The sequence below is a fragment of the Carassius carassius genome, chromosome 3, assembly GCF_963082965.1.
Source record: "Carassius carassius chromosome 3, fCarCar2.1, whole genome shotgun sequence".
NCBI classification, from domain to species: domain Eukaryota; kingdom Metazoa; phylum Chordata; class Actinopteri; order Cypriniformes; family Cyprinidae; genus Carassius; species Carassius carassius.
In genome coordinates, this window is record NC_081757.1 from 2138238 (window position 1) to 2156904 (window position 18667).

The window sequence follows — 18667 nt, forward strand, 5'->3', positions numbered from 1 at the left end:
TTACCATGGCGACACGCTCCGTGTGATCAGGATTAGTGATGATGTCACCAGCACAGCGTGTCAGCAGAAGCTCTAGAAGGCAAGCCTGCGACCTTTAGCCAAAAACACTAACAGAAAAGAGAAGAGGTGTTTTTTATTTTTATTTTTTTATTACATGTCAATAGAGGAGAGGATTCACTACACTGAATAAACAGCTTTTTAGAAGAAACTGCTCATCATTTAATCAATCAACAGACTATCTGCTAATCTTCAACATGTTTCATACTAAACAGTACTTTTGAGTTTACTTAAAAAAATATCCGTTTTATAAGAGAAGTCACTGCATTTTTGTGACAGCTGGGTTCAGCTTACAGCATTCTCATTCATTCCCATGGGATCCGTAAAAATAAACGTTTTTAGAAAGAAAACCAGAATCGGCAACACTCGGCATTAGCAGGTCACACTTTCAAAAACATCGCAAATCCGAATCGGCCAAGAAAATATGCACACACACACACACATATATATATCATTTAAACTAATAAAACAATATACAACAAGATGAGTATCTGAATATTTAATAATAATAATACATGTATGAATCTGGTTTAAGTGAGTAGAGAGAGAGAGCTGAGTGTTTATCATCGCTGTGACTCCTCCTGAACTCTTGGATGTTTCTGGGCATAAGAAAACACTCAAATTGAAGTAAATCAGTTGAATTGCTTGTTTGAGCTAGATGTGACCTGACCGTCCTCCAGACAGTTTGACTCTTCACAGAGCGGCTCTTGTGCTCGAGTCCTGCAGACGAACATCAGCTAGGTCCCTCGATCTCATGATTGGATTTCTAAATTAAACTCTCACTCAAAACATCCTCTTCATTCAGATACACAGCAGCAACGGAGCGATGTCTGAAGATCATGTGACGCTGAAGACTGGAGGAATGATGCTGGAAATACAACTGCGCATCACAGAAATAAATGACTGTTTACAGTATATTACATCACAAAACCGTTATTTGAAATTGTAATTATATGTAACAATATTACAGTTTTTACTGTATTTTTTTTTTAAGTAAATGCAGCCTTGGGGAACAGAAGAGACTTAATAATAATAATAATAATTAATTTTTATTTATTATTATTTAACAACAATATATATTGTTATTATTATTGATAGTATTATTATTCAAACATATATAACAAATAATTTTTTTTAGCCGGTTCTCAGGTGCTAGAAATTAAGTGCTCGAATGTTTGCAGCAAATGTTCACTGGTATGCAGGTAATATTTAATTCCAATGTTAATATTATTGTAAAGTAATTATTTTAATACGCATGTGCAAGGGGTCTGCACGGTGAATTACAGCATGGGTGACGGCATTTGCCTGAGAAAAGGTTATCGATTTGTTAAGTCTATTTTATTTAGAATCGTTGGAACGTCTTGCATCCCCATGACAAATCAGACCCAAACTTCCCAAACCTGTTTTATGAACGATATAGGAAGTGAAAATGAAATGCTGACGCGATGCACAGCGATAATTGCATGTTCATAATTGCAGCACAGACTTGTGAACATGAGGCGGAGGCCGGTAGTATACGTTACTTTTATAAACGTAATAAAGGCATGTTTGCAAACGTGATGCTGATTTTCTGCAACAGTTCACCAAACTGCCAGTGAGAGGAAAAGAAAAGACCTGCTCCAAGAAATTGCAAATATCAATGCAAAAAGACAAAAAATAATACATAGCATTGAAACCATGCAGAAAGAGGCAGATGAAATGGCCATCAGGGCAGAGAGAAAGCATGACTTCACCTTACTGTCAAAATCAAATGCCTATCGCAAAAGTGTCGCAGACAAAAGTGAGGAGTTAACAGCTCTAAAACAAAGCTTGGAAAAGTTGCAAGAGTTTGAGCCAACTCAAACAGTAAAAAAAAATCACAAGGTTACTGTGGAGCTTAATGCAGTAAATATTTTGGACAGACATTTATTTGTTGTTTAGTCTGTTTGGGACAGATGCTTTTTGCAAAAAAAATTTTTATAATGCCTTTTATTTCTTTGGAGACTGCAGGGAAGAGGGAAGGGGAAGCTTAACAAGAAGGGCCTAGGCAGTCGTTATAATGTGTTCATTAAAATAAAGTGTAGAGTTTACCTTCAGAAGCTGTGTGTGTGTGTGTGTGTGTGTGTGTGTGTTTATTTGGTGCATTTCTGATTTTATAGTTGGGTTATAGCCATAAATTGTATGCTTTTTTTAAGAGAGGAGAGAGGAATATATTACTTTAGGTTGTGATTATGTGATCCTTATATTTTATTATTATTTTGGAAAAGTCCTGGAAAATGATCTCTGAAAAAGAGTGGGAACCCTGTATTATTATGCTATGTACTATCTTATTATTATTGTTATTAGTGGTTCATTATTTCCGCTGTTATTATTAATGATGTGAGTCTTGTGACTAACTCTGCACACGAGGACTCGGGATTCGTCTCAGAGATAAGAGGACAAAACTAGAAGAGGGAGAAACAAACAGATGGAGGAGGAAACACAGAGAGAAGAAACACTGAGAAGGAAACTCTATTAGACTGTGGATATGGATCATTAAGAGACGATTGGAGAACAAACACACACCGACTCCAGCTGCAAGTCACCAGATTCAGCAGAATTGTTGGTCTGTTTGTTTATGTCTATATTTAGCACTGTCTAAAATCAAATATCATCAAAGTGTGTCATTTTCAGAGAAGTGTGTGACTTTGTACTTTGTACTTTTCATACACTGAACTGAATGATTAAACATTAAACCGTAAATGTGACTCTTGCTTTGTCACACACACACACACACACACACACACACACTGCTGTTTTCTTTCTCTCTCTCTCTCTGTGTGAATGTTTAATGCTCTGTCCAGCAGGAGGCAGCGGTGATTAAATCACAATCATGATCTCACAACGCTCCTCTGATTTGATTTATTCATGTATGCATAATATATTTGATGTATTATTGATTATTACCAGCATTTGTATCGCTATGCATGCATGACAAATAATATTAATTTACGGAATGTTTTTGGTGTTTTTTTATATTAAATATTTAAAATATTTTTGATTTATAACATTTGTAATAATATTTTTGTGTATTAATAGGCTAACTAATAAAATATAATAATAATTGTATTTATTATGCAAACCTTTATAACAATTTTTATATTATTCTTGCTATAATTATTCAGACTTGCATGACACAAATAGTAATATTTATGTATTTATGATGTAATAACAGTAATAATAGTAATAATAATATTATTATTAATAATAATAAACGTTTTATTATTAGTAGCAGTAGCAGTATTACTTATATTTTATTAATATTAAGTATACATAATAATACAATTATTGTTATTATTATTATTCAAACCTGTATAACATTTATTATTAATAATTTATATCATTGCTATTATTATTAAAACGTGCACGACACAATTAGTAATATTTATTTATTTATTTTAATAATGATGATAGTATAGTAATTGTTATTATTTTTGTGATTATGATGAGTTGATAATTTATTAACAGAAATACGGTCTATTTATTATTTATATTATTATATATTATTATATATATTATTAACTATGTATTATCATTATTCATTCCTGTATGACACAATTTAATTTTTTTTGTTTGTTTATTCCCATTTTATTTATTTAATTATAACAAATTGTATAATAATAATAATAATGATTCTACAAAACCACAAGGACTGAATCAGAGGATCTGATCTGGATCTGTGGCTCATGTTTACAGGACACACAAAAGCAGCTTGCTGTTGTAAAATGAGCTGTCTGCTGTTGCAACAGTGGTTTTCTTACAAACATTAGCTAGCATACGTTTATTGTTACTAGAGTAAAGCTTAGCTTTAAACACAGCTGTCATCAAAAAAGTGATCCACACAGGACTTCAGTGCTTTATTACAGCGGTTTCTGTCAGTAATGAACACTGGTGACGGATCTGTAAGATCATTTTAAAAGAAATGTTTGCTTTTATTCAGCAAGGAGGAGTCATAAATAAATCACATCATAGACATTTATAACCATTTATTTCTGTAATGTTTATATAGTATGGTTTATATGTTCAAATGTTGTTTTATACCGGTTTAAATAACCAAACAATATGTCAATTCATGTCTTAAAATGTGGTTAATAATAATGTAGCAGTTTTTTATTATTAATTTGTTATTTTAATTTAACAACTTCATTTTAAAATATGAATTAACAGTGTTTTATGTGTGTCCCTGGAGCACAAAACCAGTCTTAAGTAGCTAGAAATAACAAGACATGCATTGTATGTGTCAAAATTATAGATTTTTCTTTTATGCCAAAAATCATCAGGATATTAAGTAAAGATCATGCTCCATGACGATATTTAGTAAATGTCCTACTATAAATATATCAGAACTTCATTTTTGATTAGTGATATGCATTGCTAAGAATTAATTTAGACAACTCTGAAGATGATTTTTCTCAATATATCGATTTTTTTTTTTTTTTTTTTGCACCCTCAGATTCCAGATTTTAAAATAGTTGTATTTCAGGAAAATATGGTCCGATTCTAATAAAACATTCATCAAATGAAAGCTTATTTATAAAGCTTTCAGATTTTGTAGAAATCTCAGTAGCAAAAAAAGTTTTGTGCTCCAGGGTCACATTTGTCTGTTTAGAAGAGATATTTTTCCCTCTCTGTAGGAGTTCTTCCTTCTGTTGGTTGGAGGTTGTGGCTTCTCGTGAGCTGCGGTCAGCTGACGTCTGTGTTGCTCTTTCTCAGGCTGTCGTGTTGCTAAATGGAGTCGGAGCAGTTGTTCAACAGAGGCTTGGGCAGGAACAGCTACAACAGCATCACCAGCGCCAGCAGCGACGAGGAGCTCCTCGATGGAGCCGGCGTCATCATGGACTTCCACACCACCGAAGACGACAACCTGCTGGACGGGGACGCGTCTCCAGGTACAGCAGACACGCATCTGATGCTCCCTCACAGTCTCAGTCATGACCCCACGTGCTTTTGGTTGAGTAAAATGGACTTTCTGAGCAGATTCATGTTTCTTTCTCTCTTTGAGTGCTTTTTAGTGATAGTGCTTTTTTTTGTGCTAATGCTCACTGTTGGTCTCATATATATATATATATATATATATATAGGGCCCCTTAGTTAACTACATTAGTTAAAAATGAAAAATGCTTCTTATGCATGAATTAATCTTGGTAATTGTTCATTTCAGCATTTACATTATCAAAACACATTATCAAAATCCATCAAAATTGTATCTGCTAACATTATTTAATGGAAGTTAATGGTCACAATGTGAAGGTGAACAAAAATAACGTTTTTAAATTATATTCAATATTTATTCATGTTTAGTATTGATACAATATAATTAATATTTTATATCAATATTTTTATTTATCAATATTTTATTCTGTAAGCATTTTTGGCTCAATTGGTTTTATGTTTATTTTAATGTTATAGTTTTATGATTTATGTAATTCAGTCAGTTCAGGTCAAGTCATCTTTAATTCTATAGCGCTTCATGCAGACCGTTTCAAAGCAGCTTTGCTGTGATAAACAAGACAATGATGATTGAGTGATGCAGACAGAATTTAACCAAAAAGATAGGCGCAAACGGTCATTATTCAGATGATTCAGATCAGTGAATAGAGTCAATTATTGGCTTTCCATCTGCTCACAAATCCCTGTTGTGAACAGTTTATGACTGCACATTGTAATCCGCAGTCGTTGATTGAAACAATAACCTGCTGCACCTCTGAAAAACTTTCCTTTTCTGATGACATCATCAAGCCCTCTTGTGGTTTTAGCCCCTCCCCCCCAGCCACCTGGAGCCATTATAATACATAACGCCTCGTTTTCATGATCCAATCTTTATTTTTTAATATTAAATATTTTGTTTCACTCAGAAATACAGCACGTTTTGTAAATCATATGGAATCTGAATGCAGTTTGATATTAAAATGTGTGTTAGTATCTTACAGTGACTGTTGTCTACATACAACACTGTGTCCAGCATAACAGCATGAGAAATGTTGCATGAACCACAGCTCAGCCACAAGTTGTTATTTTTAACATGTATGATGTGATCTCATTTGTGGTTGATATGCATGTGTAATATTTGCATGTGTTCATATTTCCGGTGCTAAAGTTCAGGTGTTACCTTTCAAAGGTTTGGGGACTGACTGTACTGTACATTTTTATGTTTTTGAAAAGGAGTCTCTTCTGCTCACCAAGGCTACATTTATTTGATTAAAAGAAAAACGTAAAATCAGACAATTTTTGAAATATTATTACAATTAAAAAAGAAAAGTTTTCTATTTGAATATATAGTAAAGTGTAATTTATTTCTGTCATTACTCCAGTCTTTGTACTACATGATCCTTCAGAAATCAGTCTAATATGATGATTTGCTGCTCAAGAAACTTGTATTTTCTCTGGATTCTTTGATGAATAGGAACTTCAGACTAACAGCATTCATTTGAAATATAAATATTTTGTAACATGATTTCTGAGATGTGGAATCTAGTCATAAAAAGGAAATTTGTAAAATTTTTGAAACATCAAAAGTAGGTCAGTACACTTAAAACAAATGGCAATACAGACTGGTGTCTTTGAATATTAAGCGCACATCCTGCATGCACACGCACACATATACAGTATATATATATCTATATAGTGATTTCAGCGACTCGCCTCTATATGAGTACATAAAACACATAAACATAATCAAAAGAGAGTCACTTAATGAGCATTTTACCATTTCTTGAGTAAAAATATCATCATATCGAATATACACAGAAACCTAAAATTGTTATTAAAACTTTATTTTTAAAGACTTGTTTACCAGAATTTAAACCAGAAATATTACTTAATGTAATGATAGTAGTCAAGGCACCCTTATTCATATAGTGCTTTTAACAATACAGATTGTGACAAAGCAGCTGAACAACATTAAATAGGAAAATAGTGTGTTAATAATGCAAAAAGATATTTCATCATTGAATTCAGTGATGTCATCATCCAGCTCAGTTCAGTTTAAATATTATTTGTGCAATATAGTAGACAGATATCGCTGGAAATTAACTACTACTACTAATGTTATTATTCAAACATTATTTTTAAAGACATACTTAACTGAATTTAAACCAGAATTAAAACCACATAGTCATAAAACTAAACAACAATTGAAAAATATTATAAAAAAACAACAATATAATATAATATATCAATAAAATCGGTATATAAAGGACTAATGATTATTATAAAGGATGTTGCAGGTTAACCACCACTTTCGATTAATGGGTACATAAATCACTCAAGATATGTATATCATTTTTAAAATGTCTCAAAAATGGTCTTAAAGACCTATTTTTTAAGTTTTTGGTATTAACGGTTTTTTTACGCAAATCGGCGGTGACGTCACGTTGGGGAGAAGTCGAGGAAAGGTAGCCTCAGTCTAGTATGATGCCGCGTTCCAGGCAGCCAGTAACCCGTGTTTTTCCAACCTTAAACCCGTGAAAGTGCACTGGAACGACAATCAAACTCGTGACTTCCCACCCGTGAACTCGTGTCTCGTACTAGATCGATGTACTCCGAGTTCCGAGGTCACACAGCACGCGAAACAACAATGACAGCCCATACGGATAATACTGCCTACGGATGCAGTTTATGCAAGTGGTACACGTTGAAAAAACAATTATAGGTCAATGTAACGTTGCAATAAAATAAATAATCTAGTTACAATTTCTTGCGCTCAGAAAGTTTGGCGTAACTTGCCTGGAACGGTACAAAGTCGTTAGTCGTGGTATGAAATAGTGATTACGAGCTCAAAAACCTGCCTGGAACACAGCATCAGAACTAACGTTATAGCGACTGACTGGGATGAGGAAGAGGTGGCAAGAGCCAACATGTATGATGACCTGCAGCTGTGTAATTTCGATCGAGCCAGTCGTGAGAGGGCAAATGAGGAATTGCCAAGAACTGATGTCCGTCAAAGCTTATTTAAATGCATGATCCGAGGAGAATGAGTTGTTGGCGGAGTGTCCTGGTGAGTTGCTATCATTTAGCATCTAGTCTACGAGCAGCAGTGCATAACGACACACACACACACACACACATAAATATATATATATAATTTTTTTTTTTTTTATACTGTCATTGAGTAGCACCGAGTGAAAAAAATTAACGTTTTCTTTATATCTAGTGGCAGTGATCATGACGTTAGTTCAGATAAGTACCGGTAACCTTTGTCATAGTACTGGTAAACTGGTAAGCGTTTATCTCTTCCTCCGGTGAAAATGTTGTTGCAAACGTAGTGTGTGTCGCTGTGTTTGGCAGGTGTTTGTGTAGGTGCTGTCCCATGGAAACTGCGCTGAAAAGCTTGTGCTGTAGGGAAGTGAGTGCGTTTGGGTCGCTGTTGGTCGATATCTATCTATCTGTCTGTCTGTCTATCTATATATATATCTATGTATTTATCTATTTATCTATAATCTGCGCAATCTGAACACTCTCGTCTACTTCTCGTCTCTCTAATCACTCTCAATGCTCTCTCAAGGCGGGCTTTGGTAAATTCTCTCCCCAATGTGACGTGATGCAATGCATTGTGGGGGAAAGGAGACTGCTGTAAGATAGTACCTACTTTTTTACTTTACTTTTTCGTATTATATACTGTTTTGTGATACCCAACAACATAAAATACAAATGATAACAGTTTAAATGTTTATTACCAACAAGCAAATTGCACAAATTCGTTAAATTAACCCTGCAATACGGCCTTTAAATGGAATAATGAAATGATTAAATTATAAATTATTATAAATGAATGAAGAATAAATTAATATTATAGAAAGAAAGTAAAACACAACACATATGCATGATTGCTCTCTTGAAGCAAAACACACACAGTTTGCACTCGAGGATCCTCAGCTCCTTCATAATTCATACTTGCTGAATAAAAGTTCTTTCAAACGGTAGGGTTTTGTGTCACTTTACTGAGGGTGACTCGTCGGACCTCAACAGCCTGGTGATTTTGGTGGTTTGGCACACAAATGCACTGCTATTAGGTTCCTGACTGCAGGACACACAGCTTCTTCTGTGAGTGTGTGTCATTATTAGAGCAGTGGGATGACAACATGCACAAAAACATTGTTGTAGAGTTTTGCGCTAAGAGGTCATGAGATCTGAGAAAGGCAGCTCATTATTCATGAGTGTCTCCGCAGCAGCAGTGTATTAAAGTCCCGCAGACTTTTGTTTGCTGGATCACACTTAACAAGAGCTTTTGTGTACGTGTAACAGCAAGGAGTCGCATTTCAGTGTCATTCTAAAACAAACTCTCATTCAGAAACATCTAACTACTGGGGTGCCTCAGGGCTCAGTTCTTGGACCACTTCTCTTTTCTGTCTAAATGGCATCATTAGGTTCTGTCATTGAGAAACATAGCTTTTCATTTAACTGCTATGCTGATGACACTCATCTCTACCTGTACGTTTACGTCTCATTACATCCTGATGATCCAATGGTAGCTGCTCGCATCTCTGCTTGTCTACCACAAACTCTCTCTGAAACTTATCCATCCGACACATGACACAAGCAGACTGTAAAAAATAATCCTAAATAAGGCAACTTTGTAAAATAATACAAACTTCACAATCTCGGGAAGAAGGAGGTGGGAACCGGCGGACATTCACGGACGACTGTCACGCACAAACAAAAGCAAAATACAAAATAAACCCCAGGCCTGGTCCTCTCTCGTCCTTCACTGTCGTTGCTCCTCTTTTGTATCCTTCCAATCTCCTCCGTGGAGCTAGAGACCGGTGTGTGTCGCAGGTGTCGCTCGTTTCCAAATCACTACACCAGCCTCGGTCCGTTCACACGGCTATCGGCCTCGCCCCACTCGTCACAAACTTGATGCAGTTAGACTTTTGAGTCATCTCAACAATAGTTTTCTAGCTCTTCTTATTAAAGATACTTTTAAGTTGGTGTAAATTTATTCACTCATGCAATGGTGATTATCTTATTTTGCTAAGAGAAATATTCTTGTCGCAGCAACTGAAACATCAATTAATGTCATTAGAAGGGAGTTTATTTTTTCTGTTTCCTGGAAGAAATAATGTATAAGATGTATAATGTATAAAATAGGGCTGTGCAAGTTAATGTGTTATCGCGTTAACGCATTAATTGATTAACGCCGACAATTATTTTATTCCGCGTTAACGCAGTTCTTTTATTATTATGAAAGTTCTTTGCTCACTGGCTCTGAATACACATACAACAGACAAATCATGTGTCACAGGAGGGATGCTCCCGATCCAATTATTATTATTTAGGCTAAGCAGCAACATTCACAAACTACTGTTATTTTTAACAGAAAAGAATGCAACAAGCTCGTAATCGTGACTTAAAACTAAACACAAACCTCTGCAATCATAGTTAAAAAGATGAGCTCTTTAAATCACAGTACAACAAATAATGAACAATAATGACAAAACAACAACAAAAAAGATTAAATGAAGTCAGCAAACAGCAAAACAATAATCCTATAACAGTAAATGCATAATTTATTCATGCTGCACTGCATGCTGGGAACTTACAAAGCCTTGATATTTCAACAATATGCAATTATTTGTTCAGACTAGTTGGCTAACTGTGTTTGACTAGTTGGCACAACATTTGAGGTAATTGTGTTGGCCTGACAAGGGTTTTTATGTAGTTTCAAGAAAATTGCATTTTGTAGTATTTAAGACTCAAAAGGTTTGGTGGAAAAATGGAAAAAGTGCAGTTGCATTTGTTACAGTGCGGAGAATGATGGGAAATCCGGTGTAATTAGCGTGACGAAACGAGCCAGTTCGACCAGAAACATCTAAGTGAAATATGTCTTGGCTTAAAAGAAAGAAATGGCGCATGGGAACCAGTCCGGCTGCCCTGTCAGCATGAAGGCGGTGCTTCAGGAAGTTTGGGCTGACTTGCACCGGTTGTTGTGTGTGACAGCGTGTCAGATGCGGGTCGTGAAGGTGTTTGGTTTCCAGTGAGCGGCGTGTGTGTGAGTAGGGCGCTGATGTCATGTCAAGCTGAAAACACTAACCAGACTGAGACTGTGATTGCTGCTTTGATTTAAACACCATAATAAAAGCCAGTGGGTGACCTGATCACATGGTCCAGTGCGGTTACCTGGCAGCAGCAGGACTATTGTTCAGGTAAATGGAGATTTTGTGGTGTGTGTGTGTTTGGTCACGTTTGGTTTGCTGTGTTCGCTGCTGATTCTTGCTCTGTCCTAGATACTGGAGTGAATCTACAAGATTATTTTGAGGCGGTCTACTTTGTTGGGCACTGAAATAAGGTGCCAGGTGCTTGTGTGTGTGTGTGTGTGTGTGTGTGTGTGTGTGTGTGTGTGTGTGTGTGTGTGTGTGTAACAGGTGGCAGTGAGCAGATGTAGTTGTTGAGTGTATTTAATGATCAACTTTGGCTATGCTCAGCAGAAAAGTACTTTCCTTCCTGAATCACTGTGCAAAACTTCAAATTTATGATTCTCTAGTGTGTGTGTGTGTGTGTGTGTGTGTGTGTGTGTGTGTGTGTGTGTGTGTGTGTGTGTTGATTTCTGTACGTTAAATGATTTATTATAATAATGTATGTATAATTAATTATTTTATAAATGTGAATCATTAAGAATGATAATTAGGAATTCTAAATTGCATAATTAAATGATTGGGATTATTAATAATTTAATTACACAATCAGCATTTATATAAATATTTAATATTATTAAAGTATAATAATTCATAACTATAGTTAGGTATAATATGTGCATTATTATGATTATATTATTTTATATATTATAAATTAGATAATATAAATGAATCTATAATAATTTAAGCTAATAAGTATAATATATATGCATATTTTATGATCATTTAACATTATAAATTATATTATATAAACTATGTGCGCGCACGCGTGTGTGTGTGTGTGTGTGTGTGTGTGTGTAAAAGCTATTAAATAATAATTTGATATGCAGTTACTATTTATTTAAATATTTATTATTATTATATTGGTTGTTAAAAGAAATCTTAAATTTATATTTCAATAAATAAAATGTGTCTTGAATAATTTATGTAATCATTTATAGAATGAAGTGTTATAAAAACTTGCTTTGTTTACTGTGTTAGTCTAAACGACACTTGTCATGGCACTTGCTTATTATTGCTCTTTTGTTGGTTTTGATTGCTTCTCATCATTTGTAAGTGGAATTGGATAAATGTATGCAAGTGTGTGTGTGTTTTGACATGGTCAAAGGCTTTTGAGTGCCGCTTTTATGTCGTAGTTTGGCTGAAATATCTCTGATATTTAAGAAGCGCTTATATGTATTTTGTGCACATTGTTGTTGTTTTTTTTAAGTATGAAATTGGAAGGCATCGTAATATTATTCCAGCGTTTTATGAGGGGCACAGTAAACAGAACGCGCTGACGTCACTAGCTGTCGCAGCGACGCGCTGGAGTGACGCAATCACGCTCGTGTTCTGCTCATGGCTGACGCCGCAGCCGCTGCTCGAGCTCGCCCGTGATCCGCGGATCGCTGTGATCGGTATGGAGGAGGAGGACTCCGTCGACCCGTATCTCCCGTATGACGGCGGAGGGGACACGATCCCCCTGCAGGAGCTCCGCGGCGCAGGTACACGCTCGCTGCACGCGATCAATGTCACCGATGCTCTGGTGTGTTTGTGTGACAGCTTTCCACGCAATAATTAGCGCATGATGCATTGCAGTCATCGTAAACGTGTCGCATTCGTAACACACACACACACACACATGCAGCGAGACAACACACATTCATATCTATATGTATTCTGTGTGTTAATGCTGCGTGTTTTTATATCAGAATTAATAACATGCGTTTTTTCTTGATTCTTTATGGCATGTGCGTATCTTCTGTGGCTTGCACTTGTTATGCTTTACTACAGGCCCAACATCAGTTAAATCAGCCTTTACTTTATAGCAAAATATCTTAACATATTATAAACACTGTATTATTGTGTTATCCCAAGATGCCTGTTGTGTATTTCTGATGTCGGGGATAATGTATAAATATAAACCTTAAACCTAAACTGAAAAAAAAAAAAAAAAAAAAAAAAAAAATATATATATATATATATATATATATATATATAAACTGAAAAATAATCAATATATATTTTGAAGAATTAAAATAAGGAATAAAAATCCTAAAACTTAAAGTAAAATGTAATTTAAAATCTAATTTATAATCTGGATCTGGGTTATAATTGTCTTTCGGTGAAGCTGCAGTAAAACCGGCTGAGATGTTACATTCGTCTGTCATTCATAATTCATAACTCATATTGATTTCAACAGGAGAGACTTGTTGCTGTAGTGTGCGTGCACTAATGCATTAATGCAGGATGAAAGCCGCAGGACTTGAGGAATAATCCATCACGTTCTCTCAGAGGCGCCTCGCACCGATCCTCATATGTCTGTGAAATCTGTTACTAGTCTTCATGATGTTTTCTGTACGCATGCTTGGATTTTCTGCTCACACAACGCATCACACGCATCTTAATACACACTAACTCCCAGATCTCTGTTTTCTGTGTTTTCTGCTGCTGCTCGGACTGAAACTAAGCGCTGTAGAGTCAGCTTTATATCACATCCTACATACAGATGTAATGATCATTACGTCAGAGTCCCCCCCAGTGATGTACAAATTTAATATATATGTTACTCACATATATACATACACATTTGTGTGTGTGTGTGTATATATATCCATATTTGTGTGTACATATTGCAATAATATACATTATAATATAATTAATACGTATAAATATTAATTATATTTATATTACATATTAATAAATATTATGTAAGTACTAATTATGTAATTATTAATTTTTTGATTTCTTGTCAGTTATGCTAAAATATGTCTGTATTTTGTTTAATAACAATAAAAGCTTTTGCGGGCTGCTTTCATGTCATATGTAGGCTGAAATAAAAGTGCACATTTTTCAGTAATTGCTCAGAGCTGCACATTAAACTAGAGCAGGAAAAATTGCTTTAGTTTTCAAAAGGGCATCAGCTGTTGATGAGTCCATTGACTTGGAGTCAGTAATGTACAGCCGAGCACTAATGCAGCACTCATTGCAGGATTGATATTTCTGCTTCTGCGCTGGATCACATCAGACACACACAGCAGTGTAATATCAGAGAGGGAACACCTCTCACCTCATCAGCTTGCTCTGACTTTCCCATTGTAATATTAGACTGAATCGCTTCCTAATCACCATTGATTGGCTGGCAATGTTGTCTTCTAGTCAAACCCTGCAGAGGCAGAGCCAAACACTTAACCCTAAACTGGTTTCTAAAGAAAGTGTGATTTGTTATTTGTTGTGCATCGACGAATTGGTTAAACGAGTCATTTCTTGTCATCCCTCTGATTTATAGATTGCTAGAAAAGCTGTAAGCTAATGCTATGAACGCACTGCAAGCACGTATTCTCAATGAGCATTTTTGCCTTTCTTTTTTATCTAAAAATCCATTCAGATGAATTGAATTTGATCGGCACTTTTCACTGGTTTTCCACTTGTTTATACTTCAAACATTAAAAGATCTGCCAGTGCAGCGGTGCAGATGTCATGCGTTGTTGTTGTTGCTGTTTTGTGCCTTTTAGTTTAGTTTTTAATTGTTAGTGAGGCATATTTTCATTGCGTGCTGGTCTAGATGTTGAACTCTACTGAATATTGCTTGTTTTCTCCTCGTCACATGACGTGCAAATACATGTGTTTATATTTGTACGATTTTACAAATTTTGTAAAAACAAACAAATAATGTAAGGGTTTACAGTAGGTCATTTATGTGTGTGACCTGGTTCGGTTTCCAGCTGTGTTTGTGGTTTGTTTCTAGAAAAGGGAAGCGTGTACAAGCGTGTGTTTCTCTAGCGTGTGAGGTTGTGTCGTTGGTTCGTGCCTGCCTGGATCTGAGTGGAAAAGCTGATTAGCTGCTGATTATCAGCTGACGAAACACACGTCAAGACGACCCAGATCTCTGCTTTCATTAAGTGCAGCCAACAAAAAAGCTGTTGTACTGACTGGTGGACATGCGGTTCTGCTGCCTCAGAGAGTTCTGTCATTCACTTGAGTGATTAAGGTTTGCTAAATTCACTAGCCACATCTAAGAAATGCTAAATATTAGGGATGTAACGATTCACTTCTTTTCCTGATGCAATGATTATGAATCCTGCTGATGCAAATGCAGTAATCTTAAAACAAACAAAAAAAATAGATTTTTTAATCATGAATCATTTGCTTCAGTCAAGATAATTCACTCACCCTCAGGCCAAACACAATGTGGATGAGTTTGTTTGTTCATCAGAACAGATTTGGAGAAATGTAGCATTACATCACTTGCTCACCAATAGATCCTCTGCAGTGAATGGGTGCCGTCAGAATGAGAGTCCAAACTTCTGCTAAAAACATCACAATAATCCACTCCAGTCCATTAAGACAATTTTATCTTCAAACTCAAACGGAGTCATATTTTAGGCAGACGCATTTGAAGATAAAATTGTCTTCATGATGGATTTGTTTATTGCAAACAAGCAGCTTTATTCTTCACAAGTCATTAACTGGTGGACTGGAGTGATGTGGATTATTGTGATGTTTTTATCAGCTGTTTGGACTCTCATTCTGACGGCACCCATTCACTGCAGAAGATCCGTTGTTGAGCAAGTGATGTAATGCTACATTAAACATTAGGAGAAGCATTTCAATAATCCTTTCACTGCATTTAGAAAATGAGAATCAAATTAAATCTTGTGAATCAGATTTAACTGAATCATTCTGAAAACCTGTGAATTGATTCAACCCAAAGATTCACACCAACTACGGCTCTTCTGAAAGCAGTTCTTTCATTCACTTCTGTGTGTGTGTGTGTGTGTGTGTGTGTGTGTGTGTGTGTGTTTAGGGTCGAACTACGCCATGTCTAATGGAGGGGGCGGAGCTGGGGCCAGTAGCTCCACCCACCTGCTGGATCTGCTGGAGGAGCCCATTCCAGGTGTGGGAACCTACGACGACTTCCACACCATCGACTGGGTCCGAGAGAAGTGCAAAGACCGAGAGCGACACCGCAAGGTAACGCACCAGCTGCTACCATTGCCTTCTGTGGCTGTGACAGAAACATTCAGTAGAGTTTTTTATTTATTTATATATATATATTTGAGAAATTTGAAATCATTTGACAATGGCTTAAAAAAATAAATGTGTAAAATAAACATACTTATAATTTGGATGAAATAAATTTTTCACAAATAAATAAATATTTAATAAAAATATAATTAAAAAGGAAGTAACCACTGTAACCAAGAGGGCACTCAGCATTCTGGGAAGTTTGTGTGCATTGGGAATCAATTTTTTCAAATAAAACCAGGATAACCCTCATTCAAGATTAAGTTTGCGAGGTTATAAATGCAGAAAACGAGAAAGTATTATAATGTTTGCCTTTCTATTACTAGTAATATAAAAGCAATCGTTATAATAATACTTGTATACATTAATTCCTTCATTTATCCGTTCTATCTGATTATTTGACAGACGTCTATTCGTATTAGACAGAACTGTTAACAACGACAAAATAAAAGTCCCACCTCAAACACATCGGCCAAGCAGAAAAACATATCGGTTGATACCGATATTTGAAAAATGCCAAATATCGGCCGATATATCCATCGACTACTACTATATCCACTTTTTCCTCAACACAGAAGTAAGCGTATGGGTGATATGGAGGAGAACCGTAAAACCGTTTGCAGTACAAATCAGTGTGTTCTTAATTAAGATAACAGATTAAAATAATATGATAGGACACATCAATTGTCAATATCAAGCAGCAAAACTAACTGTTTTGTACAGCTAAAAATATTTAAATACATTTACAAATGTCGGCACCCATTTTTACATCAGGAAAAAGGTGGATACCGTTGTCAACATTTGAAGTGGATTAAAAAAAATAATCAAAATTGTCCTAAAACTGAAAACCACTGTTCTTGTGTTAGGACAACTTAGATTTTTTTTTTCCACTTCAAATGTACTTTATCACAATATAGGTAATTTTTTAAATATTCTAATGAATTAAAAACTTCACAGAGGAACCCAATTTCATTCATTCATTTATTATTGAACACAGTCTCATTTAGTTTATTCATTAATTTTCATTTTGGTTGTTTATTTTATTTATTCATGCATTCATAGAAACTTGAAGTCAATCTTTTTTTTTTTTACTTGCTTTTTTATTAATGTTTAATAATCATTTCTGTTTCATTATTTATTAAATTAACCTTTTTTGTATTGATTTTTATTTGTTTACTTTAATAACTTTGAACAATTTTTATTATTTATTTGCTTTTGGAAACTACCTCAATCTATATTTAATGTGTTATTATTTTTATTTATTTTTTCAGTGTGCATTTATTTTCTTGTGGAAACTTCATGGATACAAACGACAGGATCAATCATAATGAATGAATAATAAAAGTGCATATTATATAATATTTGAAAATCAGTAATACAACAAATAAGATCAGTCCTACTGCTGTAAACTGTAGTTTTCTCTTTGTTCATCAAAGTCTGGTGATTTATGATTTATTATTGATTAATTATAATTATTTAATATTAGAGCCCGACCGATATGGATTTTTGGGGGCCGATGCCGATATTAACTCGAAAAGAGCCGATTTATAAGCCGATATTTTGATTTTTAAAATAAACTGGATATTAGACCCATTTCCTATAAACTGCCCTTACACAACATTCAATAGCAAAATATCTGCCTGTTCTATGTATGTGGGCTGTATAAACCATTTTCCAGAATGGATTATGTTAAAAAAAGCCTTAGATTACAGTCTCAATGACTAAACAAGTGCACATCAAAAGTATATATTTTTTAATGATCAAAAAACAGTCTGGTTTTAAACATTTAACACTTTTACTTTCTTCCAGTTGAAGCTGGTTTTAACAGTCTGTGTGTGTACTGTAAATAAATTATAATACTAAAGTTAAAGTATTTGCAGAAGTAGTCCCACACTTTGCTGCTACAGCATTCACCTTTTTCAGCCATCTGTAGGCAGAAAGAGAGACGGAGAAAGAATAAGCATGTGTATTAATAATATCACTATGTATCATTACTCATGTCATCATTAGAATTATAATAATAATAAACTGGGATCTCCTACATAGGCAAAAATGAGAAATATATATACATATATTTTATTTGTCAAGCAATAGGTATTACCTACTTATATTTAACAATATTATTACAACATTTTCCTGTTATGTCTGTAAAGCTGCTTTGAAACAATCTGTAAAAAAGAAAAAAGAAAGAAAAAAGCGCTTGTTCAGCTCACATTTATTTATATGTCCCCTCTGGTTTACCACCTTCAAACAAGTTAATAGCAAGCATTTAAGGGGCCTGTTAAAAAGGAAGCTATGTTAGCGTTAGAATAACGTAACAGTTGTTGTTTTTTCGAGGCACGCTGTACATAACTTCTAGTCATTGACTACACGCGCCCCCCTGCCATAGTTACGCGGTCATTATGTGGGTAACACTGCAGATATATTTAGAATAAGTTAAAGCTGACGTTATAGTT

General features: G+C 34.9%; 1 protein-coding gene across 6 annotated transcripts in view; it reads left to right on the forward strand.

Annotated features, from left to right (window-relative positions):
* The window catches only part of LOC132116049 (H(+)/Cl(-) exchange transporter 3), a 47571-nt gene that overhangs the window by 8423 nt on the left and 20481 nt on the right, over positions 1-18667 (forward strand). For 3 of the 6 annotated variants that reach the window (XR_009425598.1, XM_059524603.1, XM_059524624.1), the window contains exons 2-3: positions 4789-4964; positions 15991-16157. Coding sequence is in view for 5 of the 6 variants with exons in the window: in XM_059524603.1 (XP_059380586.1) it covers positions 4805-4964; positions 15991-16157 (327 nt within the window). In the remaining variant the exon portion in view is untranslated. Of the gene's footprint in view, positions 1-4788; positions 4965-11066; positions 11217-12508; positions 12689-15990; positions 16158-18667 lie in introns of those variants that run through there. The other 3 variants (XM_059524633.1, XM_059524616.1, XM_059524641.1) reach the window with 3 other exon arrangements.